Source organism: Carettochelys insculpta, chromosome 1, assembly GCF_033958435.1.
Source record: "Carettochelys insculpta isolate YL-2023 chromosome 1, ASM3395843v1, whole genome shotgun sequence".
Taxonomy (NCBI): domain Eukaryota; kingdom Metazoa; phylum Chordata; order Testudines; family Carettochelyidae; genus Carettochelys; species Carettochelys insculpta.
In genome coordinates, this window is record NC_134137.1 from 240,428,844 (window position 1) to 240,456,439 (window position 27,596).

At 43.7% G+C, this 27,596-nt stretch overlaps 1 protein-coding gene across 4 annotated transcripts in view; it reads right to left on the minus strand.

Moving 5' to 3' along the window:
- Positions 1–421: 421 nt before the first annotated feature.
- The window catches only part of FAR2 (fatty acyl-CoA reductase 2), a 205,132-nt gene continuing 177,957 nt past the window's right edge, over positions 422–27,596 (minus strand). For all 4 annotated transcript variants that reach the window (XM_075003113.1, XM_075003120.1, XM_075003130.1 and 1 more), the window contains exons 8-12: positions 27,361–27,428; positions 15,099–15,270; positions 10,699–10,828; positions 9,492–9,619; positions 422–7,534 (exon numbers count right to left, since the gene is read on the minus strand). In XM_075003113.1, coding sequence (XP_074859214.1) covers positions 7,372–7,534; positions 9,492–9,619; positions 10,699–10,828; positions 15,099–15,270; positions 27,361–27,428 — 661 coding nt within the window. In that variant the 3' untranslated portion in view covers positions 422–7,371. The remainder of the gene's footprint in view (positions 7,535–9,491; positions 9,620–10,698; positions 10,829–15,098; positions 15,271–27,360; positions 27,429–27,596) is intronic.

Below are 27,596 nucleotides of genomic sequence, written 5' to 3' on the forward strand. Positions count from 1 at the left end.
CAGACCTCTGTAGGAAAATAAAGACCCGACAGGCACAGTAGGAGAGAAGGCTGTGAGGAATAAGATCACTATAAGTAATGGCACACCAGAATATAACAGTTGCGTCCCACCGTCCAACTAGCAAGAAAAAGAGATGATCCCTTCAAAGACCATATGCAATAGACCCCCAATGTACCCAGAGGTTGCGTTCTTGTGCAATCCCGCATAAGTCAAATTTCAGGTTACTTGGGGGAGCCAGGAAACTGACCAGCACCAGTCAGTTTCCCCATTCCCCTGAGTGGCGGGCAGCTCAGATCCAGGCGCCAGCTCCCCACCGAGATACACACAACTTGAGTGCGCTTATATTGGGGTTCTACTGCATAGTGGTCTGAAAGAATCCAAAAGACAGATTAAGATCACAAGACACAATGCAGGTTGGAAATCCATTTTTATTTTATCATTAAAATATTTTTCTGGTACAGTTTCCAGTCACTAACCACAGCTTTGTTAAAAAAAAAAAAAAACTGTAAAAATTTTGATAATTTTGTACTTAAAGATGCACTTGCTACATTTTCTCTGTGAGATTACTTTTAATTAATATGTCACCTCCCCCTCTGCATATTTCTTGTGTGCTGACAACGCATCGCCCTGCATATAGCCCCCTTGAAATTCATGGAAGCTTACAAAAAGTACAGCTTGCACTGTATTGAGAACTGCTCTACTACATTTGGTCAAACCCTCCCTCTTTGCCCACATCAGCAAATAGAACCAGGTAGTGGTATTTGTTTACACAGAAATCCCTGCACATTCCTCTCAGAATCCAGACTGTTTCAAGGTAGATGTCCAGAATTCACTAAAGTTAATTTTCAACCATTTAAATGACATAAGGAATGTCTCCATAGCCCAGATCCTCAAAGGTATTTATGCCTCTAACGCCCATTGAAATCTGTGTAAGTGAGGAGCTTAAACACCTTGAAGGCTCTGGGCCTTTGCTCACATCTTGGACACTGCAGACCTGTCTGGAAGTCAGCCTTTTCTTTAAATACAGCTGCCCTAAGAAATTGTTGATGAACGCAGGCCTTGCATTTAGGCACCTGGAGACCTAGAACACCCAAGTTCTAGGCCAAGCTGATTTTTCAGAATGAGGCTTTCAGTTCAGGACCCTCTGAAATCCATTTTGCATGTAAAATGGCCCTTGCCTGCTTGCACTTCTGTTACCCTAGTAGGGCACATTTCATAGTCCATCTCGTTACGTCACTATTTCTCACTGGCTACAATGGAGTCAGAATGTAAGCATGTACTCACTTTAAATTTTGTTCAAGCATTGCACTTGTCCTAGGTACTCTTTGGACTCCTTTTGGGAGCAGGCCATGCTCGTTGCTGAATTAAGAGTGATGCTTTTCTTAGTGCTCAGTGGGGAGAAGGCTGCCTGGCCTTTTGGACATATGTTTAGAGTCTTGAAAGCTTATAGCCTAATAAATTTGTTAGTCTTTAAGGTGCCATCCATCTCCTTGTTTTTATTTATAGTCTGATTCTCATTTTCATGAGGACCTCCTCCCCTTTAAGTAGGAGTATATTTATATTAATTTTAAGCTTCGGGAGTAATTTGAATAGGCTCTAGAGTAATTGAGACTCAAATCCTTAATTTCTAAAACTCACTCTGGGCAGCTCCTCAGCTGGTGGAAATTGTCTTAACTCCATTGAAGTCAGTGGCGTCAAGGCCATTTACCATTTGCTGAAGCTCTATCCTATGGCACCCATTTAGAAAAAATACCAGTAAGGATGTGTCCATGTCCAAGACCATGCTCTTTTCCAAGATTATTGATCATTTTCCCCCTTAAGCAAACCAGTACTGTTTAGCTGCCTTTTGTCTCCTGAATCTGAGAGAGAGAAAACTTGAGCTAACTTCCTGTAAAACCTAGCCTTTGCCATCCCAAGTTTTGGAATGGTGAAGAGGCTTACGGAAAAACACCACTGCTCCTAAGTAACTCTTCCTTAGCAACATCTGTATATTAATACATAGTGACAACTGTTTTAAAGTATTTTGTTTATTAAATGTTTAACATAAAATTAATATTAGCAATTTTATGGTTAAGAGTCTTCATAGGTAACATAACAGTAAATTGTCTCATAGGTAAAAGTGTACAGAAATACCAGTTATAACCATATAAACTTTGGAAAGTGGGACAAATATTGTTATAATTTGGGTTCATTTTATTGTCAAGATTATGTATAGCCATCAAGAAACACGACAGAAACAGTTTCATTTTCTATGGTACTCTGAAAAAACTATCACAATTTATTTCGTTATTAATGGAGAAACTTGGAATAGTACCTTTTAAAACCTACTAAATTATTCCTAGTATGCACGTTTTTATTTGTCCTTAAGTAACTTTTTGACCATGTTCTTAACAAGATTTAGCACCATTTAGCAAGATCATTACTGGTAAGTTTGCTGGGAATGTACAATACATTATCTCTTCCGTGCTGGACTACAAGGCTCAATTAAACAAAAAGGTCATCTTTGTTGTCTGGAGCACAACTTCAGTCCAAGAGCAGCAACAACTCACTTCAATCATGAAGCCACAGGTTATTACAAACTTAAAGTCCTTCCCCCACACTTTTCAAGTTTTGTTAGGATTCATGAATGATGATTGATTATGTTACAGTAATGACGATGGGTTTTTTAATGTGAAAAATTAAGGTGGGGTTTTGACATCATCTTAAATGGTTACAGCCTGGTATTTCAAAAATTCAGATGGCTGGAACGTTTCTGGATGTCATGTGAGATGACTGGTGCTGAAAATGTATAAATGTACATACAGCTATTTATACCCACCCACTCACCCCGGGTCTTTTAGAGACCAGCAAAAGGACTTGAAAACATTGTGAGGGCTGCCTAATGCAGCAGTGAAAGTGCCCCCAAGAAAATATCATCTGCTTGTCAAGTTTTCCTGCAAATGTACTGAAAAAACCTCATTTTGCAGCAAATACTTGGAAAATAAATGGACTTGTCAGTCAAATGACACGTTCAGATTAATTTGGGGGATTTTTAGAATGGGTATTTAAATGCATAGGGTTTATTTGCAAGCGAAGAGCTTACGTCAGGCTTCACATATATGGAAATCATTTGCCAAAGAGAAGATATTCACTGTTCCATAGCTTTCACCTATTACTCAGTTCACAGCTGTAGTCTCTGTGTACAATATCGACTAAAACAAAAGTCCACCAGGCATGGTGTGCCACAGGCTGGTTCCCCAAGTAACTATGACAACTCTGTGATATTCTGTCACAGTATGATGTGGTAATTGCAGGGTAAGTCCACTGGATACAAACAGTAATGCCTGTATCTAGTGGGGCAATGTGCCAAATAAACTCTCATGACTGTACAGTAGGCTGCCTGTTCACAAAGGGCAGGTGGGGAGCAGGGAAAAACTTAGCCTTGTTCTGGGATGTTGCTGAGTTCCACCCATGATGAGAATTTCCACCAGCTGGATGTAGCTCCCTGACTGGTTAACAGCATTTAGTCTGTCAACAAGATGATGACATAGGAAAGTGATGTAACTTGCTTTCTCACTTCTTCTTCCCCCAGGATTAAGAATGCTACTTCTGCAAAAATCTCTAGACCAGGTGGCCTCATATCACAAAGACACTATGGGTCCATTTCTGCAACCTTCACTTACGGCTGGTAACATGCTCATGACTCAGCACTGAATGGAACTGTTTTAAGTTTATTCCACCAAAAATGCAGCTTCAATCAACCCAAAACTATTCACAAATGTGACACACGTAATTTTGGCCATAAGAGGAAGTGGTGGAGTGGGTGGTGCTGTTATTTGCCATGCTCACCCTTATTCTCTTTAAGCCAGTGGCTGGGGGTCATACACAGGAGGTGGGAGACTATGGTTTAAATCCCTGCTCTGGAAGGGGCACACAGTGGACTTTTCTTTTCCATTTATCAAAAATTCCAAACAATTTCACTCCCCAGTGTTTTGCCACTAAATCAAAGTACTATTTTCCAAAAGGATCTTGCTAAAACTTCAGTTTTTGAAACTAAATAAAAAATAAACTGGATTTGGCTTCACTTTGTCAAAAGTAGGGGGTGGAAGGGAGATGATTTTTGTTTCTTGTTTTTTTTTAAAGCAGGCACTTCTCCAAGGCTTTCAATTCACTGAGCGAGAGAGTGGCTATGTGATGGCAACCAGTTTTTGGAAACCAGTGCAAAAATCCCAAAGACCACTGGTGCAAGCTTGTAAGAGCCCAAGGAGATGTCTCTAAGCCTGAGCTCAGTGAGAATTTCTAACATATCATCAAGGTAAGCAGCCAAACACCACGGCCAGAGTTGTCCTTGCTGAGCTTCTCTGAGGACTTTCTGTTCACCAGACAATCAGAAAACATCATGAACCATGTGAAGGAGTGGATTAAAAGTCAAAGTTTGTATCATACTTATGCTTGGGTTTAGGGGAATTAGTAACCTGGTTTTCTATACTAGAAAGGCAACATAGGTCAGAAGCTATTTGCTGGCAATGCTGGAGTTCCTCAGAGATGAGGATGAACATAGGAGGATGGCACAAATGGCAGTGAAAGCTCTCGAGAATAGTCTGCCACTTGCAAAGACAGGAAGTGGTCACTGTGATGCACATGCTGTATACCCAGCTAACTCTGCAGCTATTTAAGGGTGAAGGAAAAGGGACCTTTTGTGCTGTTAATTTTTGCTATTTGGCATAATACTGTGCTGCCTGGAAAAACTTCAAATTGGTATCACCAGCCTCCTGAATGACATATACTGCATCCTGCTTCTCAGGCAGGGACAAGCTCCTGACTTGAGCAAAGCCTATGTGACATAGATGGATTGACTGGGGTGGACCCAGCAGATGTGAATGACCAGTCACAGGTAGGTTGGGCCAAGGGACAGGATGGAAATGATTCAGACAACTTAGAATCTGTAAAAATAATGTGCTTGGCATCCATCTTTCACATCTGATATGCTCAGAGCCCAACAGCTTGCAATGGAGCTCCATGCGGGTGGAAAGTTTTGCTCTTGTGCATCTAACTGTGGGGCAGGGTTCTTTGTTAATGTGGCCAGTAGAAGGTTTGATTCCCACAGTTATTTGTTTTATTCTTTTTAAGTGTTTGGATTATGTAAATAATGAGCTAAATCATTTCACTGATGCTTATTTAACATCCTTAACTGGCCCCTTTGTCTAGCGAACTTGTGTGTTCAGAATGGCTCAGGTTTATTTTTAACCTTTTGTTTTGTTTTATATGCAGTTATATTAAAACAGTGTTTTAAATCAGCAGGATGAATGGATTGCATGATAAAATAAAGGACAGCCTGGTCTCATTCCATATGGACCTGACAATTTAGGAGCATTCACTCAGTAGCTATGTTAGTCATGCATACAAGTACAGCCCACCTGACCTTCATTCCCAACACAGCTAAAGAAAGAGTCATAGCACACGGCTTGCCAGATCTGAGGCTAGAAAAATTACACCTCAGGATTGCACAAACAGCTAATCCAGTAAGAGGCAGTGCCTGCCAGATACCTCACTGAACATCTGCATTTTATTTATCCCCCATGAGGAAAACCTGGTTAACAAAAAAGCTTTGCATTTACATCGCACTCTCTCACCAGGACCTCAACACACCTTACAAAGGTGGTTAAGCATTACTCTTGATTTAAGTACAGAAACTGGAAGCAATTTGTATGAGGCATTCTGTGGTCTAGTGGGAAAAGAACAGGCTTTACCATTCAAAGAGCTAGCAGGGGCGGGGGGTGTGTGTGTGTGTCTGTTCTGGGATGCCATCACAAGCTTCCTTTGGCAACTTGCTGAAACGCTGTTACTCTTATTTGGAAAATAGACCTGTCGAGTATGCAGAAGGGGAATAATTTTACTAGTTCTCTTCATGTTCGTGAAAGGAAAATATTGCCTGAGTCCATGATACAGTCCTACATTGCCTTCACGGACATAAAAGCAGACAGAATTTTGAAACAACAGCCACTTCATAGATACCTGACTATTCTCTGGCCTTGAAAACTCACTCTGGAATCAGACGCTATGATTAAATGCTACTTGCTCAGGCAGGCAGAAGGACACAAATTTAGACAGATTAGAATCTTGTGAACATTTTAAGATTAAAATTTTAAAATTACTCTTATTTAACAAGTGCTCATTCAAGTCATGCAAAATATAAAGAAAATGCTCATTGTCAATTTGACTTAATTAAAAATTGGAAGCTTAGGCTGATTTTTGTACCAAAAATAAGTTTTCATTGGGACCCTAGTTGTGGCTTCTATTATCTAGTATCTATTATCATCCATGAAAATAGGATTGGGCCCATAATTAACACTGACAGCAATGGGAGCAGGAGCAGGCTGCATGATTCACTACAAACACTTAACCACTTTGCTTAATTACACTTTCTTCATCAGAGCAGGTACATGAGTTTTCAAGGGAATTTAATCACATGGAAAGTTTGAAAGGACAGTAACAAGCTGCTTTGCCGCTAGACAAAGAAACTGTAGCCAAAATCAAAATTTCAAAGCATGGTGATTCTTTTAAATGACTCTGATTCAAAAATCACCTTTATTAATTTTCTCCAAGCTATGCACAAGCATTCTCTTTTGTGTTTTGATTAAATACAGCAACTCTCAGGCCACACAAATTTTCCAAGCAAGAGCTATAGAGGTGATAAAAGAGGGCTTTTTAAATGGAAGCCAAATTATAGAGAGACTAGTGCCTCTCCACAACAAAGTCACTTGTGTGTGTGTGTTCATGCTGACAAAAAAACCTACATGGCTTCTGTATATTACTTCAATCAGGGCTTGAAAGTATCAGGCCTTAGCAACATGAAAGAAATCTGAACCATGTTCATCAGTCTTCCAGAGTTTATTTTTCCTTATTTAGCTTTGAGTGACATAAAAAACATGGTTTCACTGAGCTAGAATTTGAAAATTGCATTTAACAAAACTCATTGATTTATTTCTTTGACATACTCTTTTTCTATCATTTCTTTCCTAATATCTGTGTCTTTAAAGTCTGGAAGTATTAAGGAGGGAGGTGGGGATGTCTAGGTCTTACACTTTGGATGGAAACATGGCAGCTTTGGTTAATCCATCCTCCTGCACACACGATCTAGACAAAAGACCCAGAATGACCAGTGACTAAAGCTTCAGTTATGGCTTTAAAATTAGCCTGGTCCTATGAAGGAAAGACCATCACACATTAAAGCATTAGTAAAAAGGTAATTTGATCATATTAACAAGGACACATGGACTGCAGGTTGCTCTTGGTGGTGGTGCATTCCCTGCTACTTTCAAGCCCAGATGCCCACAAATGCTGTTTAGAGGAGAGGAAGGTCCTTTTGGAAGAGGTTGAGTGCTGACTATTTCAATGTCTGAGGGTGCTTGATGCCCTGAAATAGGAAAGGAACTTATAGCAGAGGCTCACAACGAAGTACCAGATGTTGCGAGCCATCTGTGATCTTGCAATGAAAATGCGCCAGATGATCACAAGGAGGGTGGTGTTGAACGCATACTGGATGTTCCTTAGCCTGGCAAACAAAAGAGAAGTACATTAAGAAAAATTACTTAAAACAATACCTGAGCTGCGGGATCAAACAGAGGAATTTCTGCACTGTGGAACATGTTTCAAGTGATCTTATTTATAAAATGGAACAATATGACCCTCTTGCCTTTTCTGTTCATTAAGGATATTGGTAGCTAAACAGGTGCTGCCTTTGTGTCTCAAACCCACCTCCTACTATGTGACCTTGCACCGAAATTGTAATGTAATCCATGCAGTGACCTGAGAGATTCAGCTTCACCACATGCCCCAGATTTCTTTGATTCCATGCATTTGGATTTCAGAGCAGCACTGAGAGTGAATTAAGACTGACAGCTGATTTCCTAAGGACGGACTAAGAGATGTCTTATTGTCCATGTTTTAATCAGTTGCGACAGCAACTTCTAATAACGTTGATAATGAGGTTTTGGTGACTGGCTTGTGGGATATTTGCAGGGACTGACAAAGTAACTGGTTCGTGGGTTTGTTCCCATTCCCCATTGACACTTCTCAGATTGGTAACGTCAGGCAATTGTTCATCTGCCCCAGTGGTCCACTTTCAGTGTGTACACAGGTTCTGGTTTTTCTCCCCCCCTTACTCCCGTTCATTGCACACGTAAAGCCATTTGCAGGGATTGTGAGATGATTTAGGCTAAAATGTCATTACTACGCCGGTCATATTAATCTCTGTTTACACCTTTGTCAAACATACATTTTACAATTCTACACATTTCTGACTTTCCCAGGGTCTGACCAAGAGTAGGATCAGGACAAAAAGCAAACTAGATGTGATGCTTTCTGGTCAAGACTGCGTAGTCATGTGTGTGTGTGTGTGTGTGTGTGTGTGTGTGTGTGTGTGTGTGTGTGTGTGTGTGTGTGTGTGTGTGTGTGTGTGTGTGTGTGTGTGTGTGTGTGTGTGTGTGTGTGTGTGTGTGTGTGTGTGTGTGTGTGTGTGCGCGCACACACACTTCATTCTGCTACTTTGGCTTGCACTGGCGGTGAGGGAGTTTATACTAGCTCGTGGGAGTACTATGTTGTTTATATGTTCTTAATTTATTATAGAAGCACTTAACAACTAGGATTATAAATCTTTATTCAACAAACTAATGATTCCTTTGTGACTGCCCAGCAATGGCAACAGCCTGTCTTATCCTTGTAACTTCATAACAGCCAGCACTTTCCAGAGTGCAAAGTGCTGTTCCTTGAACAACACAGCATTGGTCCTCCAGCAGAAATTCTCTGTCCCCTTTTCCATGCTCTTTGGCACTTCTGAGTATTTGGCTTAGAGGAGACAAGCAGGGCTTATGTTCTTCTTAGCTGGAGAAAAGAAACTCAGGATCTTTAGTTTAGAACATTTTAGAACTTTAAAGGGTCTACTGCAAAAGTACCGAATCCAACTGCAAATGAGAAGCAGGGTGTGAGGGTAAAATAACCCCAATCTGCAGTTCAAGTGGATTTCTAAATTCTATTTCTTAGGGTTATGTAAAACTTGAAAATTGTCATAAACCTTTAGGAGTTTACAGAATTCCATGCTACCCTTACCTCTTGATTTTCTCTTGTACTCAGTGAACTTTGGAACTTCAGCAGCAACAGAATAGTAACTCCTTTCTACCACTTCAGGGTGGGTAACTAATAACTCACTTGCGAGCAAGATTAGTTACCTCTATGAGAATATAATAAGGTGCTGCTGGACCACGTGGCTTTCCCAAACCCATTTTTCGTCATAAGATGGACAAGGGAACTATTAAGACAGATCCTCAGCTGATGTAAATAGTGAGCTAAGCCATTTTTACCCCATGAGATCGCTCTCAATTTGACATAGATACGATTCACCTGTCCTTGTCCCAGGAATCGTATCTTTCAATTAAATATGTAAATCCTGGCTTTAAAAACCCTTCTATACAGCTGCCTAAGACAGACAGGGGCCATTGCCACATTTGGCTTACTTTCGTAAGTGCTGCTTTGCTGCAGGAATCCCAGACATGTCCTCATTCAGCAGATATTTCTTTGCACCAATGCAATAATTTTCAATATATTCCGACCAATGCAGCTGGCGCACATCAAAGTTGAATAACTGGAATTAAAGGAAAGGAAAGTTAAATTAAATACCAAAGTCCAATTTTCAGTAAAGCATAAAACTGCACAACTTTATCCTGTGATCCTGAACTGAGCTCCACTCAGAACAAAGCCTGTGCCCAAAGATTCATGAACCATGAAATTCAAATGAAGAAACGTGCAGTGAAAAAATGTTACTCCAACTCCATCATACTACTACTCTTCCTTACAATCCCCTGGCTCTGCTTTCAACTCTCAGTCCTCTGACCTGAAACTATAGGGATTTTCTGCCACTGGGCATGCATGTGGTTAGCTAGGTAAGTAGAGGCACTAAAGCAAATATAATCTTGCTGTAAAAGAGACTGAATATTGAGAATACATCAAAAATGTCCCTCTTCTCTGGCATCATACTGGGATTAGACTTTTAATGAAAATAAATGGACCAGACACTGAATCAATAGGTCACTCTGTGTCAGTAATTCAGCTGGGCAGAGCCACGTTCTTTCTCAGAATCAGTTGCTCCAGAAATCCAAGAAATTTAGTCAGTTTTTGACATCAACGTGTCTGATGACATTGCTAAGGAAGTTAGTTTTATCCATTGAGAATTTAAAGGGAAAGGGTGTCAGCAATGTTCTCAGGGAAACGTAGGTCTAAGAAACAGCTCAGTCAATAAAGAAGAAGAGCTCTCTTCGCAGACAGAACTGCTCATTATGAAGCAGCATTTTATGCATGCATAACAGAACATCTAACGTGACTCCACAGAAGATACTGAGAAGACTTTTCATGAAGTGAACAGTGGTGGGTGAGCGAACACTAAGCTGCCATTGTCAGTGATTGGTCCATCTTTTTTTGCAATGCAGCATGGAAGGGAACATCCTCCTAAACAAAACTGAAGGCTCATAGGAGACTAATTAACAAAATGAAGGGGGAGGATAAATTCTTTTTTTCCTTTCTTTCTTGGAAGGACTTTTAATGCTGACCATCCCTGGAATATGCCGTTTACAGGCTCACTCATAAATCAGATATGATAGGCTGGAAGACTGAAGGTAAACAGAGCTGTGGTTGAGAATACAAGCACTTAGCAATAGGTGTACTTACTCTCCTGTCCTCTGGATTTAGCTGGGCCATTAACATGTTCATATTTTCTGAAGACCACTCCCAGGACTGACAGGTGAAATATTCCAGAAGCAGCATAGACTTGTGCAGCCGATTGAAAATCTTCATCATCCTGAAACAGTGCGGAAGTGTCTGAACCACGCAGAGCCAAACAGCACGTATAATAAAACTCAGAGAATTTGCTCTTATCCAAACTGGCATTTCAGTCCCGGCTCTCCTTGTCTACAGACTATGTTGCTCCATGGAGCTTCATGCCTTGGTTGCTTTTTTCTAGCCATCATGCTTCTGAGCTTGGGACTCAGCCATCCAGCAGCTTCACATTCTGTTCAGCACACTGAGAACGGACTCAAGCTGTGTTTACACTAGCCCCTTCTTTTTGGAAGGGGCATGGTAATGAGCGAGGTCGGAAGATGCTAATGAGGCGCTGCCATGAATATGCAGCATCTCATTAGCATAATGGCTGCTGCAGAGATTCAAAAGTGCCGCTTTTGAATCACTTGCTGCTCGTGTGGACAGGGGCCTTTCGAAATGACCCCCCCAGTCTTTGAAAGCCCCTTCTTCCTTGCTGGTGTTAGGAAAAAGGGGCTTTTGAAGACTGGGGGGGTCCTTTCGAAAGGCCCCCATCTACACAGGTGGTGCATGATTCAAAAGTGGCACTTTCAAATCGCTGTGGTTGCCATTATGCTAATGAGGCACTGCATAGTCATAGCAGCGCCTCATTAGCATCTTCCGACCTCGCTCATTACCATGCCCCTTCTGAAAGGAAGGGGCTAGTGTAGACACAGCTTCAGTGAGTATCTCATAATTCCAACTGAGGCCCTGATCCTGCAGCTGTCTTCCTAGGGACAGACCCTGGCACCTCAGAAGATCACTACTGACTTCAGTGAGACTCAGCATGAGCATGAGGGTGTACCTACCCAGTGGCAGTTGTAGGACTGTGACCTAATTTACTAGCTTGAACCAAATCACAGGAACAAACTAATTCCTGGGCAGGTCTGCAGACCGCGAAGTCCATGACACAGTTTCAGATATCAGTCCTGGGTGAATTCTGCAATGTTTCTATGGGTCCAAAGGCAATAGATGCAGAATTACCCCCCCGGCCCTGACCACAATATGCACATTTCTTTAGTTTCTCAGTGCTTCCTCACAGTGGATAGAAGACCACATATAACCCGTGTTCCCTCTAACTTTTTATGTCCATGTACGATCATCTCCGTACTTGCATACGTAACAAAATTCATCCTGCACATGGACAAGCTGTGATGGGAGTGTAGCTGAAGGGCATGGGGTGTGGAAGCGGGGCTCAGGCTGGGACAGAGATTGAGGAGTGGAGGTGATGGCTACGGCTGGGGGTACAGTATGAGGAGTTCTGGGCACAAGCTCCCTTGGGAGAGAGTTGCCTCTCCCTTGCTGTAGCAGCTCTGTGAATGGCAGCCTGCAGTCAGCTGTGCAGCCATGCAGCTTAGAGGGAACTTGACACGTAACATAGGTCCTGGCTATCTTATAGACCCACATTTTTCTTGTGTGCAACTGTGGCTGTTTTGAACAGCTCAGGTGCTCTAAACATTGTCCCTTTCTTAAATGGAAAGGGCCTGGTGGCAGAGCACTGAGTGAAGGATCTTTGATATCAGTGAAAATCATATAACCATAGCTACTGACAGCCTGGTAGCTATTTCTCTGAGAGCCTTTTCTGCGGCAAGGACTCTCAGAATCTTAGGCTAGAAGGGACCACTGTATTCCTCTAGTCTGACTTCCTCCCTAAGAAACAGGCACTAGCACATCTCCAGCATAATTCCTATCGCATATCTTTCAGAAAAAACATCCAAACTTGATTTAAAGATGGTCAACAAGTGAGAACCTATCAGAGTCCTTGAAGTTGTTCCAATGGTTACATACTCTCACTGTTAAAAACGTACATGTTATTTCCAATGTAACCTTGCCTGGATTCAGCTTCCAACCACTCGATTGCGTTATACCTTCTCTGCTAGACTGAACTGGGAGCTCATGTTCCACTGACTACTCATCACTACCCTCAAATCTTTTTCAGAGTCCCTTTTTCCCAGGACAGAGTGCCCACCTTGTAAACATGGCCTACAGTATTTGTTCTTCCCTCTCTTGAAGGTGCTAACAAGGGTTCTTATTTTGAGGCTGGGCTTTGGAGACACCTGTCCACAGGGAGCTGAACAGAGACCTCAACGTCATTTCCCCCCCTAAGATCTGACAAAAGGCAATAATTCAACATAGGTTAATTCTGGCTGGCACCTGTAAACAATGCATTTTGATAACTGAGAAAGTAGGACTGTTTGTGGGTGAAGGCCACAGGTGTCAGAGCTTGTATGGGGAAGTCTGAATCAGCTGGGCACTTGTTGGGGAGCAGGAGAACAGTAGATGAGGTAGTATCAGGGATGGAGGAGAAGGCAACATGATTTTGTGTGCAAGAAAGGAACTCCTTGAAGGAGTGAATGCTGGAAAAGGCATTGATGTGATGGAGGAAGATTTGGATTTAAGCAATTCAGTGGGTGGGGGAAAGAAGTCAGGGCTATGCACTTATCTGAGGCGGAGAAGAAGAGTCAGGCAGCTGGGACAGGCTCAGTGGAATACTCAATTCTTTAATGCAAGGCTGTGCCTGTTTTGCTGAGAGTTCAGAAGGTAAGAGACATTGTTCAGCATCTATTCCAAACTGCATTTGAAACTGAAAGTTAGGATTATAGCTGGCATCTCTGTGACTATTCCAGGAATTATTTCTAGGATGCCATAGGGCCTGTGTTAAGGATGGTGTCAAACTAGATTACTACAGTGGTCCCTTCTAGCCTTATAATTATTGAACTTAGGTGGCAACAATCATCTAGAAAGGGGCCATCCTTTGTAACATCAGCAATAACTTATATTTAGCACCTATTTCTGTCATTTATTTAGGTTACAATAGTGCCTAGAGGCTCTCGGTTGGCTCTAATTTATGTCCAGTTTACTGTGATTCCTGAAGTTGGAGATAACTGGCGCTCTATGCATATGCTCCATGTTCTTCAACCATGTCATTTGGGGGTGGGGGCAGTTAAAATCATAGCAGCGCCATGCCATCCAGAGATTTCTCTACGGTTAGCAGATTAAACCAAGTATGGGCTGCCTGAGTGGGCCGAAGAGTCTGGCCTGACCTACTGTTCAAGCTTTCTTTTGTGATTATTAAACAAGTAATAAAACAGGAAAGAAACCAAATTATGTTATTTACACAAAGGTCCGAGGCAAAAAGAGTGTTTTCATTTGCTTAGCTACATTATTGCCACAGCTAAGAAATCAACGAAGTGTAAATGTTCCTTTTAAATGCAGTTCAAAGCTTATGAACACTGAGAAACACTCATCACACCTTTCCAACTGTCAGACCATTGTACGCAGTTTGTCCCCTGCTGCATGTGCACAGACCAAAATAACTGTGAACAATGCCAAGCCTGAGTCTTTGTGCAGTGATATAGTTTCATGGTAGACTGAAGCAAAACGAGGATAGGGCAGTGATCAAAAGCTTGCAGTGTGAATGGCTACAGGACAAGGTTTAAGCACAGACAAGAAAAGTAAAGACCTGAGGCACCACCCTTTTGTCTACCCACACTTGCTGATCAGTGCTTGCCCTCATTGCTCTTTGTGGGCTCTGGTAGTGGGACCAGAGAGGGGCAACTCCTGACTTTCAGGCGGCTTGGGAAACCACATAGGCCGTGTCTACACTAGCCCAAAACTTTGAAATGGCCATGCAAATGGCCATGTCAAAGTTTACTAATGAAGCGCTGAAATACATATTCAGCGCCTCATTAGAATGCCGGCAGCTGCGGGACTTTGAAATTGATGCAGCTCGCAGCCGCACGGCTCGTCCCGACGGGGCTCCTTTTTGAAAGGACCCTGGCAACTTCGAAATCCCCTTATTCCTATCTGCTGTTAGGAGTAAGGGGATTTCGAAGTTGCTGAGGTCTTTTCGAAAAGGAGCCCCATCTGGACGAACCGTGGCAATTTCGAAGTGCTGCGGCTGCCGGCATTCTAATGAGGTGCTGAATATGTATTTCAGTGCTTCATTAGTAAACTTCGAAATGGCCATTTTGAAGTTTTGGGCTAGTGTAGACATAGCCATAGTGTGAGACCAACTCCATGGAGCTGAATCTGACTGAAAATCTAAGGCTCTCCCATGAAAGCTGGGAACCATCTGATGAGATGAGCAAATGGGGTTTAGTTCATTCTTCCTGAGAAAATGGCTCAAGATGAATACCGGAGACAGGAAAGTGACCGAGAACGTTGAGTGAGTGCAGATACTGCAGGGCTGGTTTTTGCAGGACATAGTAGCACCCTTCTCCCTCACTGAAATTTTTAGGTATGACGATATGTGGAGTAATGCAACTTCTCACCTGGGTTTTCTTCCTGTTAACCGCAAGTATAAGTCGTAGAGCATGGCTGGTGCCTTATGACTGACAGCTATCCAGTACTGGTTTATCAGGTAGTTTGAGGTTGTCTGGGCCCTGGGTATTCTGAAAGCCTGCTCAAGGGGGTTCCTCTTGAATGTGGATATGACATGGTACCCTGTAAGGTAACAGATGTTTTGAATTAGACATGCCTCACTTTTAGAACAGGTTGTCATGGGCATATCAACATGCTCAAATCTATGTAACGCTGCCAGGTAACAAGAGCGTAGGAAAATAGCAGGATTAAATGATTTATATTTTGTCGGAGGAGAAAGATGGCTGTTTCATGCCGATTAACTCGTACTGTATACATATGTAAAAAGAAGTGTTGTTGTTACAGATATAAAAATCAATAATGACAGCTCTCTGATCAGTATTTTATATATTTGCCAATTAATGCATGGCCTTTTTCATATTTGTCACAAATGTGGATTGCCTATAGCCTGTCTCTGCCTTTTTCACTGGCCTTCTTGAAGCTGAGAAGCTGAGCGTGGCCCAAAATTTTATCAGCTTTATATTTATAATTGTCCAACAATAAATCTCTTTGCAATAATTCCTATCTTTCTTTATGGTTTGCAGGAGAAGACCTACTCCTTGGCAGTCATGTCATTAAAGTAAAAGGATACAGGCCTATATGCAGTCTTCTGGGATACATGCTTTAGTCAATTACAACTTATTATTTCCAAGCAGTCCAGTTGTATTTACTTCTTGGACCAGATCCTGAGCACCGCTTAGGAATAAACTTAGACTGAAAATTAAGAATATAAACTAATCGAGACCAGAAGGATTTCACAGAAGTATTTGGATGTCACAATGCACATACACTGAAGACAGTCTTCATAATGTTGGTACTCAGCAAATAATCATAAGAGATGCCTAGACCCATGAAAGAATCTGTGTACCAGGTGAGAAATCCCAAGAATGCTATTCCTTTTCCTCTAGTGCGAGTTTTTTTTGTTTTTTTTTTAAACAAGGGCCTTTAAGTCCTCAGTAGTGTTTAAATTCTAGAGGTTATTTAGTTTCTCCTTTTCCTAATGGAAACCCACAAATTTTATTTGCTGCTGCCAGTGAAACTCTGGAGCTGTAATAGTGTTTTGGTACAATCAGCACGAAGTGTTTAGATCTGATTTTATTCAAACCCAAACAGTTGCAAATCCATTTTTCAATTATAAACCAATTGAGGAGATTGTGGTTTCTGTTTGCTTTTTATTTAAAAAAAAAAAAATCACTACCTAATCTCCCTCTTCCCCCATACTACTGTTGCTATCTTTGGCTGTGACAAAACCCACAAATCATTACAAATCACATACCATACACTGAATTTGGGCAAATCAGCAATGCTTTCCCTGTGCTAGCTAATTAAAGCTTCTAGCAAAACAGCTGCAGCACAGTACAGTGTTTTCTTCTTTATGCGGAAATCATGTTTAACAAGTGGCAGAGGAGAGACAAGGGGAAATGCTGAAAAACAGGAGGTAAACCTCATCCTTGTGTTGTTTTAACATCTCAGATGGCTGTGAAACTTACTGGAAAATCTCAGTGAAGGGAATTCTGGTGCCTGATGGAAAATTCAAAACCATTCTGCACAACTGGCATTAACTGCTGCTGTGGTCAATTTCTGATTAAAAACACCTAATTCTATCTAGTAGCTAAATTCCTGACTTTAAACTTCTTTCGCTCGAGACTTACACTGAGACACCACAGGCCTTATTTCACTGAATTGCCTGCCTGTGGTGTGTGTACTAGCCTCTGTGTGCCTGTGCATATTGGACCAGACTTTCAGAAGTATTTTGAACTCAACTGGGGTCAAATTCAGTGGCTAGATTTTCAAACCAGGTCTGCATAGTGACCACTTCTGAGAATCTGACCCTTATTTACACGCATATATGGGAGGGAGTTGAGCTGTGTTGAAAATGTGGCCCCAGTTGAATGTGACCATCTGATCATGAACTCTTCTGAAAATCAGCCTCAACAGATCAGCATGAAAGTACCACAGCTCTCAGTGCAAGGCCAGTATGTACACAAGTACATGTCATGGATGTAAGATGAGGAACACATGAGGACAATGGAATAGGAAGCATCAAAAGACAGAGTTTTTAGACTCTCTTCTCTAACCTTGTGTACCAATTCTATTATAAACAATGTCTAACAATGGCTGTGTCTACACGTGCCCCCAAACTTCGAAATGGCCATGCAAATGGCCATTTTGAAGTTTACTAATGAAGCGCTGAAATGCATATTCAGCGCTTCATTAGCATGCGGGCGGCAGCCGCGCTTCGAAATTGACGCTCCTTGCCGCCGCGTGGCGCGTCCAGACGGGGCTCCTTTTCGAAAGGACGCTGCCTACTTCGAAGTCCCCTTAGTCCCATGAGCTCATGGGAATAAGGGGACTTCGAAGTAGGCGGCATCCTTTCGAAAAGGAGCCCCGTCTGGACGCGCCGCACGGCGGCAAGGAGCGTCAATTTCGAAGCGCGGCTGCCGCCCGCATGCTAATGAAACGCTGAATATGCATTTCAGCGCTTCATTAGTAAACTTCGACGAAGTTTGGGGCACGTGTAGACACAGCCAATATGTGTCAAAGCACTAGATTTGGGGAGGAAAGAGGTAAATCTGGGCCAAATGTGAAATACTCATATTCAAGTAAATTTCAAAATGAAAAGCTGGTTTAAACTAAATGGCCAAAATATTAAAATTTGAAAATATAAAATTGAAATATTTAGACTTTAGATTGTTTTTGAGTCTTCTCAATTGAAATAATTCAATGTAGATTCATAAAAGTTTCAGATGACCCAAATCTGTAGTTTTCAGCAAAACAAACAAACCAACCAAAAATAAAACCCACCACATGCATGCTTCAGTCATAAAATTTCATCCGGCGTTAATCATAATGCATGTGTACAAGAGGGCTATATTAAAAGTTGCTCATGACAGGTAAAGAACCTTAGCACAAAAAACCCCAACAGATTTGCTGAAATAGTACCAGGACAGACTTCCCCATCCTCCCTTGCCTTAAAAAATAAGAAAAAGAGCAAGTTCTAGAAGTCCATTTTGGAATTAATATTCCCACAGTGAAACCCATACTGCAGCCTGTTTTGAATACCTGCTTTTGATTAGACATTTCAGAACATACCCAGTATGCTGCATACAGCAAGATTAACCCACTTGGATTTTATTGGCTGGACCTAAATTGCAGTAAAGCAGAACAAATTGCTTTGAGATTACTTCAGGTTAATGTTTAGCTGTCAGGCACAGACTTCGTAACAATAATAATAAACAATAATAGAAAAGAGATACAAACGTACTTTTCCAGGCATGTTGTTTTTTAGAAAAGGAATAAAATAATTTAAATAATTGGCTCACCTGACATTTAGGGTTGGAAATTCAGTAAAATAGCTATTCCACAATAAATATGACCATATTTCAGTATAAGTCCCCACTTATGAACACTAAGATTTCAGAAAAATATGTCCACATGGGGGCTCATACTGAGATAACTACTCTGAAACGGCTATTTCATTACATTTCTCAAGTGTAGACAAGTCTTTAGAATCATCCAGGGACTCCTGGTTCCCTATAAGTTCTGTTCCCTGTAATCTGAACACTTGGGTAGCCACCGAGGAGACAGCCAGGTGCCACCGAGTTGATTAGTAGTGTGCCCACAGGTGGCAGCAGGTATTCCTACTTATGGTGTACATCTGCACATGCCTTGGTGCACGTAACAGAATTTTTTCTGCCCACGGATGGAAACAATTAGAGGGAACCCTGGGGACTATGGGAAGTAGCAGAGAACTGAAGAAAGATTAACATTTTAGAGAAAGCACATTTTAGCTTACATTCTTCCACCTGCAACTCCACTGAAAACCCAGTGTAACTCCATTAATTTCGGTATAGTTGCATTTGTGTAGAATAGAATTTGCAGAGGGAAAACCTTTAGAAATAATTTCTTGGTGTAAATCAGCACAGATCCAATGGAGTCACCAGAGTTATGTCAGTTTGTATGTCATGAGGGGCTGGCCATTTTTTTTTCCAGAGTCCTGCCGAAGGGGACAAATCAGCCTTGATTTCAGAGTTCTTCCAAGAATGAATGGGCCCTGGAGGCTTTTTTTTTGCAGTTTGTGCAGCTCATGAATTCTTATGGTTACATGAGCTATTTCAACTGCTCGGTGAAAAGAAAATATAACTCATAAAAGAAATATGCAACAGGTCTCAGGAAAGAAATCCCAACGGAGTCACATACTTTATAGTCATTCCCATTTAAAACTTAAATGAGAGACTCCCTATTTTCACAGCAAAATGACTGCCACATCAGAGACAGTGAAATTAATTATGGCACTATTCCTATTATAGGCTAATCTCTTAACAGGGTCTGGCTCCTTGCAAAGAGCCAAATTTTGCTTCTATGCGACTCCACTGACTTTATACTGACACTTTATATCAAGGAAGGTTTTATGTCAGGGGAAGTGCTAAATTAAAGATGAAACGGCGAAATTGAAAGATAAAAGACTACACTAGGTAAGGATGTTACACTAAAACCTACTGGAATCAGCCACTCAGAATATTGCTTGACTGGTTCAAATTTTTCTGACTGAGTTGATCAAAATTATACTGGATATCAACAGAGCATATTTAAAAAAAATCCTTCAAAAAGGGGATGTTAATGACAGCTGTCCCTGGGCACAAATTTCACTTTGAATTTAATAATTCACAGTCTAATTTTATGAGTAATTTGTTTCCCTAGCATAGGATGCAATATGTAGAATGTATGTTTTAGGTGCTGGGATATATGAAAAGGTGCCTGCTTGTCTGGCACAGAAAAGGACCACCCAGGTAAAAAGCTGAGCAGGTAAACAACTGGTTAGCAGTCCAGTCTGCTGAACAACTGAATTAGCAAACTAATCTTAGTGCTCAGCAGAAAAAAGCTCTGTACAATACATAAAAAATAGCTTTGTAACAATGTATTTAAGCATACCTGGATATAGATGTGCACTTGCATTTAACCGTGTCCTGTTTCAGTGGACTGAGCACGCACTGAAATAGCAAATAAATGACACACTTTTTCAATTCAGGAGTCTGGCTGTGAACCCAAGTGTTATGGGCAGTGCAAAAAAGAACTAGTCAACAGTTTTGTGCTGTGCCTGGGCGTGGAGCCTGCTATGTTCGGCGAGGATATAATCCTGTGGGGAATTCCAAAGGACGATAGTGGAGACTGTTGGTTTAAAGTAAGGGTCATAACCTAATCTAGTCTGAGAGGAAGCATTTTGTGTAACCCTGAGCTTTCCTATGCTGAGTTGGTTACCTTTGTGGAAGTTTGGGCCATCGATATTAATCCCCAAAAAACAGGGATCTGGAAGGAGGGTCAGGAGTCCCTTAAGGTAATCATGCTAGATCAGCAAGTGAAGGACAGAAGAAAGCCTGTATGATATAGAGACTGATGAAAGGAATCAATATGCTATGGGACCTGTATATACTAAGGAGACCAAATATAGGGTACTGCCCTTTGAGCTCCAGGGGGATGGAGATAAAAGAGAAGCTTTTACAATACATGCAGTAATGACTAAAGAGAAGTTACTCACCTGTAGTAATGATGGTTCTTCGAGATGTGTCCCCGTGGGTGCTCCACAATAGGTGTCGGGCTCGCCCAGCACCGCAGATCGGAATTCTTCTAGCAGTTTCTATTGGATCGCGCATGCACCGATGCGCGCTGCTCCCTTGCGCGATCCTGTCCCCGCCAGTTCCTTGACCAACTGCCTCGGATGCTCCTGAAAAACACCAGACAGAGATCCGAAGCGGGGAGGATGGGCGGGTGGTGGCGCACCCACGGGAACACATCTCGAAGAACCATCGTTACTACAGGTGAGTAACTTCTCTTTCTTCTTTGAGTGATCCCAGTGGGTGCTCCACAATAGGTGGCTACCCAGCAGTAACCCAAGTAAGGAGGTGGGTAATCGATTCATGTGCAGCTTGCCCCCGAGAGGACTGCTGTCGACAGACGGGTATCGTCATCGAACACATGATGCAGGGCGTAATGTTTGGCGAAGGTGTCGTAGGATGACCAGGTCGCCGCTCTACAGATGTCTTTTAACGGGATTCCCTTGAAGAAGGCTGTTGATGCCGCCACCGCCCTGGTGGAGTGAGCCCTAGGCAGGGCCAGCAAAGGGGTCTTTCGAAGCTTGTAGCACATTTTTATACAGGACACAATGTGCTTTGAAATTCTCTGGGAAGAGAGGCCTTCCCCTTTTCACCTGGGAGCGAGACACACCAGAAGCCTGTCTGTTTTCCGGAAGGACTTAGTTCTGCCTATGTAAAAGGCCAACGCCCTTTTCACATCTAGGAGATGTAGGCGCACCTCCTTGCTGGAGCTGTGAGGCTTCGGGTAAAACGAGGGTAAAACTACTGGTTCGTTAAGATGGAACCCCGAGGAAACTTCTGGAACGAAGGCTGGGTGCAACCGTAAGATTACTGCCTCCTTTGAGAATACTGTGCAGGCTGGCGTTGCCATCACTGCTGCGAGCTTGCCGTGCAGGTATTCCCGAAAATGTCTGCACGCGTTGAACTGCTCTGAGCTCCAGTATGTTTATGTGCAGTGTCTGTTCCACAGGGGACCATAGCCCTTGCATCACCTTGCTGCCAATGTGCGCTCCTCATCCTATGTGGGAGGTGTCGGTTGTAAGAAAAATAGAAATTTGTGGTTGGTGGAAGGGCACCCCCACTAGCAGGTTCTTGGGATTTTCCCACCACGCTAGCGATCTGTGCACCTCTGTCGTGGGCGACACTACCCTGTGGACAGTGTGGGATGCCGGGTTGTAAACACTCGCCAGCCAATGCTACAGGCTTTGCATGTGTAACCTGGCATTCTGTACCACAAACGTTGCTGCCGCCATGTGCCCCAACAGTTGCAGGCACGTTAGGACCAGCACCGTGGGGCTGTACATCTTGAGTTGCACCAGGGAGTTGATGGCGTGGAAGCGGGCGTTGGGCAGGTATACTCTTGATGTGATAGAGTTTATGCGTGCCCCTATGAACTCTACATCTTGCGTGGGTTCGGTCTTTGACTTTGCGAGGTTGATAACTAGGCCCAGCGAAGTAAACGTGTTCGCGGTGATGCGTATCATGCGTAGGACCTCTGCCTTTGAGGCCCCTTTCAGTAGGCAGTCGTCCAGATATGGAAAAATAAACACCCCCTGTCTGTGCAGGTAGGCTGATACCACTGCCAGGGTTTAGGCCGAGGATAGGCCGAACGGAAGAACCCTGTACTGGAAATGTTCCTTGCCGACCATGAAGCGGAGGAAGCATCTGTGTGCCAGGTGGATTGTTATGTGAAAGTAAGCGTCTTGTAAGTCGAGGGCTGCAAACCAGTCTCCATCGTCCAGTGCCGTAAATATGGAGGCAACTGTAATCATACGAAAGCGCTGCTTGCGCAAGTAACGGCTGAGGCCCCGTAGATCCAAAATCGGCCTCCAGCCTCCTGTTTTTTTCTCTGTTAGGAAGTAGCGTGAGTAAAAACCTTTCCCTTGGAATTGTGTCGGCACTCTTTCCACCGCCCCTACAAACATGAGGTGATCTACCTCCTGCTTCAGCCTCGCCTCGTGGACAGCGTCCCTGAGATGAGGCCGGGTGGGAGGTTTCGTCGGTGGAAGTGACTGGAAGGGGATCGTGTAACTCGTGGCTATAATTTCTAGCACCCATTTGTCTGTTGTGATCTTTTGCCATTGGGAGAGGAACGGTTTGAGGCGGTGATGGACCATGAGATGAGAATGGCATTGAGCAATGTTGATAGTGCAGTCCTTGACATACCCATCAAACTTGCTGTTTCTGGGCTTGCCCCGAGGGTGTACGGCTTTGTTGAGAACGTCGCCTGGGGGGCCCTGTACTGCTGCTGCTGTTGATGGCGTCCTTGGTCATAGCCTCGCTGATATCGTGCGTGCTGTGGTTGGTAAGTGTAGCACTTTGCTGAGGATAGAATTTCTTTTTCTTGTATGGGGGAGTATAAATACCCAAGGTCTTAAGTGTGGCCCTTGAGTCTTTGCTGGAGTGCAGGACAGAGTCGGTTGAGTCCGCAAACAGCTTTTGCTTGTCAAAAGGAAGATTCACGATCTTCACCTGTAGGTCTCTGGGGATACCGGACGTCTGGAGCCAGGATTCCCTACGCATTACCACTGCTGCGGCTGTTGAACGTGCCGCTGTGTCTGCCACGTTCAGGGCAATCTGGACTCCCGTCTGCGATGCCGCGTAGCCCTCTTGGACAATTGCCTTTAACACCGGCTTCTTGTTTTCTGGGAGTGAATCCATGAGGGGAGTAAGTCTAGAGTAATTGTCAAAAGTTATGGTTTGATAGATGTGCCGTGTAATTTGCCATTCCCAATAATAGGGTAGAGGAGGAGTAGACCTTCCTGCCGAACAGCTCTAATTTCTTAGCATCTTTATCCGACCCCCCTGATTTGTACTGAGACGTCTTCGACCTCTGCTGGGATGATTTGACCACCAAAGAATTGGGTTGTGGGTGGCTAAAGAGGAACTCCATGCCCTTGGCTGGGACGAAGTACTTCTTATCTGCTCTCTTGTTCGTAGGCGGAATAGAGGCCAGAGTCTGCCATATGTTAGTGGCTGACTCCATAATGGCTTTGTCCAGCGGGATAGCGATTTTAGATGAAGCTGGGGGTCTCAAATTTTTCAGGAGTTTATGGTGGTTCTCCTGCACTTCTGCTATTTGAATGTCCTGCGTGAATGATACTCTTTTGAACAGCTCCTGGAATTGTTTAAGGTCATCCGGAGGGGAGACATCCCCAGGGGCAATGGCCTCATCTGGGGAGGATGAGGAGGAACCGCTGGGTTAAGCCTCCCCCAAATCCTCTGGCTCCCGAGTTCGGTGGTATACTTGCTCCCTGGTGGGCTGTGAAGGGAAGTCTCGGGACTCTGGACCTAATTCCCCCTGGGATAACTGCGTTCCCGTCCCAGAGCGAGAGTGTACACGGGAGTATTGACGAGTAGTAGGAGAGGACCTGCCCCTGGATCGAGACCTGCGGTATCTGTGTTCAGCATGATGAGGATGACCATAGCAACATGGGCAAGGGCCCGGTGATGGAGATCCGGACCACGATCGGGGAGTGTACCCATGATGTCTGGGAGAACAGGATCTCCGCGACGACACTGACAGTGGTGAAGCTGGTTTGTGATAGTACTCAAGGGGATCCATGCCCAAAAATGGTGAAGGTGGCCTGAGCAATGGCGAAATTGGTTGGAGGAACGGAGACGAAGGCCCAAAATAAGCCAGTGGAGTTGCCGCCCAGCAGTGCGGCGTATATATCTCAGGAGGGGGGTTGGGTGATAAGGGCATCGCAGTCCTGCCTGGAGATGGACTAAGGTGCCGGGTTTTAGCTCTAGCCTTGCCCCTCCCGTGCCGGGGATCTCGGCCCCGTTGTCGGCACCGCACTCGGCACCGTCAACAGTGGTGCCGCACAGGTAGCTTCCTCCGGCGCCGGTAGGCCCTGTGCTGGGTGCCCCTGCGCCGTCAGCGCCGTGGAAGCTGGTGCTGCTTGCGGTGGCACTGCCGATTCCGGCGCTTGCCGCGCTGGCGCTCGCGGCACCTTCCATGCCACCTTCTGTATAGTCAGAGGCCCGGCCTCGGCCACGTGCGCTGCTGCTTTCATCAGGTCGCGGCTGGGGGCTCTGCGTTCCACCCGTCCTGCTCGCTGGAACCGCCGGCAATGATTGAGCTGGGGAGAGTTTCCTCCTCTTCTGCACAGAGGGGGTCAAAGAGGCTGCCTTCCTTTTATGCGACCCAGAGGGCCCTTCTGTATGAGGCTTCTCCGGCGGCTCAGGCTGGAGGGCCTTATCAAACAAGATCATTTTGAGCCTCATTTCTCTGTCCTTCCTGGCCCTGGCTGTAAGCTTAGCGCAGTGGGAACACTTCTGGGTAACATGAGACTCCCCCAGGCAACGAATGCACTCACTATGCCCATCTGAGGCCAGCACAGCCTCGCGGCATGACTCACACTTCTTAAACCCCGAGGAAGCCATGGCGGTGAGTCTTTACTGTTAATAGGGTACTTAGCCACTAATCAGTGCTTTCTAACCGAAAATAACATTCACGGCCTTCAGGGCAGCGGACGGCTTAACAGCCTATTGTCCGCCCCTCTCTCCTTCGTTCCTCTTCTCTCTGCTATTTAAAATGCTCTTCTCTTTTTTTTGTATAATAGTGACAAACAACGAACTAACACATAAAAACAACTATCTTATCTGTCTCAGGCTTTAGCTGGAGCAGATTCCGTCTGAAGCCGATGGCAGTTGAGAAGGAACTGGCGGGGACAGGATCGCGCACGTGACTGAGGGAGCGCAAGGGAGCGGTGCGCATCTGCGCATGCGCGATCCAATAGAAACTGCTAGAAGAATTCTGATCTGCGGTGCCGGGTGAGCCTGACACCTATTGTGGAGCACCCACGAGGATCACTTGAAGAAGAAGTGAGGCTTCCTCCAACCATCTGATGATTGTGACAGAATACAACAGGCCAGCCTTTATGCACCTTTCAGGCCAGTAAAGAAGTCTAGTGGCCAATGGAGGCCAGCTGTAGATTATAGAACCTGGAATGACTGTGCAATAGGGGGAGCAGGGGCACTGGGTACCACAAGCAAGGGAAGGCATTGCTTTCTCAAAACTGTCTACCTTACCTGCCGCGTCGATAAAAACCTGCCTTCTCTTCCCCGGGGTACAGTATAAGTGTACGGTTTTATCACAGGTACATAATGATTCACCAGCCATCTTTTCACTTTTAATTTTAATTTCACAGCAGGCAGGGCTGGAGGTAGGATCCAGAGACCACTTTGCTATAGCACGAGGCTCTCTATTGTGAAGAGTCTTATAACTAGGCTCTACTGTATATAAATGAATAGCTTTGTAACAAAGTATTTAAGGTGAGCAACTGAATGTGGTTGTGTGCTTGCATTTAACACTGGGCTGTGCCCTGTCGTAGTGGACTGATTGCTCCCTGTTGCAGTGTATAAATAACTTACTTCAGCTCGAGAATCTGCTGTGTAGACATAGCCTCACTGACTTCAATGGGAGCTCTGGGCAGAATATGGAATACAGCTATGCAGTTTAGATCAGAGAAAATTTTGCCCTCAGTCCATTAAACAAAGCTGAACTGCTTGTGCACAAGCTTGCCTCAGGCTGTGAGTGGATGAGCCAGACCATCAGAAATGCAAGCTTCTGTTACACAGGTTGATAAATTCAAGTCCCTAACTAGGGTAATGAGCACTGGAACTGGGAAAATTAGAGGTACAATCCGTTATCAGCATTTTCACCAATGAAATAACATGCTGAAAATAAAACAGAAAAAGCAACACATGGGCGAGTTATGAAGGCTTTGACTAGCTGTGTGAAGACAGTTTGTGCAAGGCAGTGGAGACGTATGCCCAGTGCGTCTGCTACAGAATACTGACTGATTTGTAATACTGTAGCTGAAGATACCTCTGCAGCGTGGGCCAAATTCTGCTGTTGATTTCTGCGGCACTTTTTTCCGAGTAATGACCTCAGGACTTATCCTTTCCATCACCGCTGCCTCAGCATTATGCCACAGTTAAAAGATTTCACTCAGTATTTCCAACGACCACATTTTTGTCATGAAAGGCAAACTCTGCTAAATTATGTTTGTTATATCCAGCGTAATCTTTTCAAATAAATCAAAGATATGTACCCTGAAGGTGTGCTGGAGGAATGTGAGGAAACAGCTATTTTATTTCTCTTTATATACTGTTTCTACTCTGGTAATCAGTGTGGCCTTTGGGAATAGTATCATTCATTTCAAGGGTTCTTTAATTGGATTTAAACACAAAGCAAGGAAGAGGACAGTTGAGTGTGGATACTTAGAGTCTTCATGGCTACTTTCTTTGTGACACTAAAAACTCAACAAAGCACTTAAGCATGTGTTTTGATGAATGTGGGCAGGATTGGTCAAACACTTAAAATTCAGCAGGCATTTAAATGCTTTCATGAATTGGAATAAGATTATTCAGCTGTTTAAAGAGAAACTGATGCTGAAGTACTTTTCTGAAACTGGACTCAGGTCTGATCTCAGGAAGTTTGGTATGTTGAGCACTTGCAAGATCAGACTCTTGCTGCTGAGGCTGGCAGCTAAAACCAGGGCCATTGTTTTCCTGTGGGGAACTCAGGAACCTAACTGATGGTTTATGTTGTTGTGCTTTAGTTAGAACTTACCTATCTCTCCCCAGCAGAAAGGATTGATTCCCCCTGTTGTACAGTTGTATATCATCATTGTTTTTGGTCTGGAAAACAGATGAAAAATGTAGCAAATTTAAATATGTGGAAAGAAAATAGAAAACAGTTATCCTGTTGTCTTGAGGTAGAAGTTAAAGTCGTGGGCAAGGGAATGGGAACAAGTATTTTAACTAAACTATGCCAACTACATCTCACTGTACTACTTTAGTCTATGG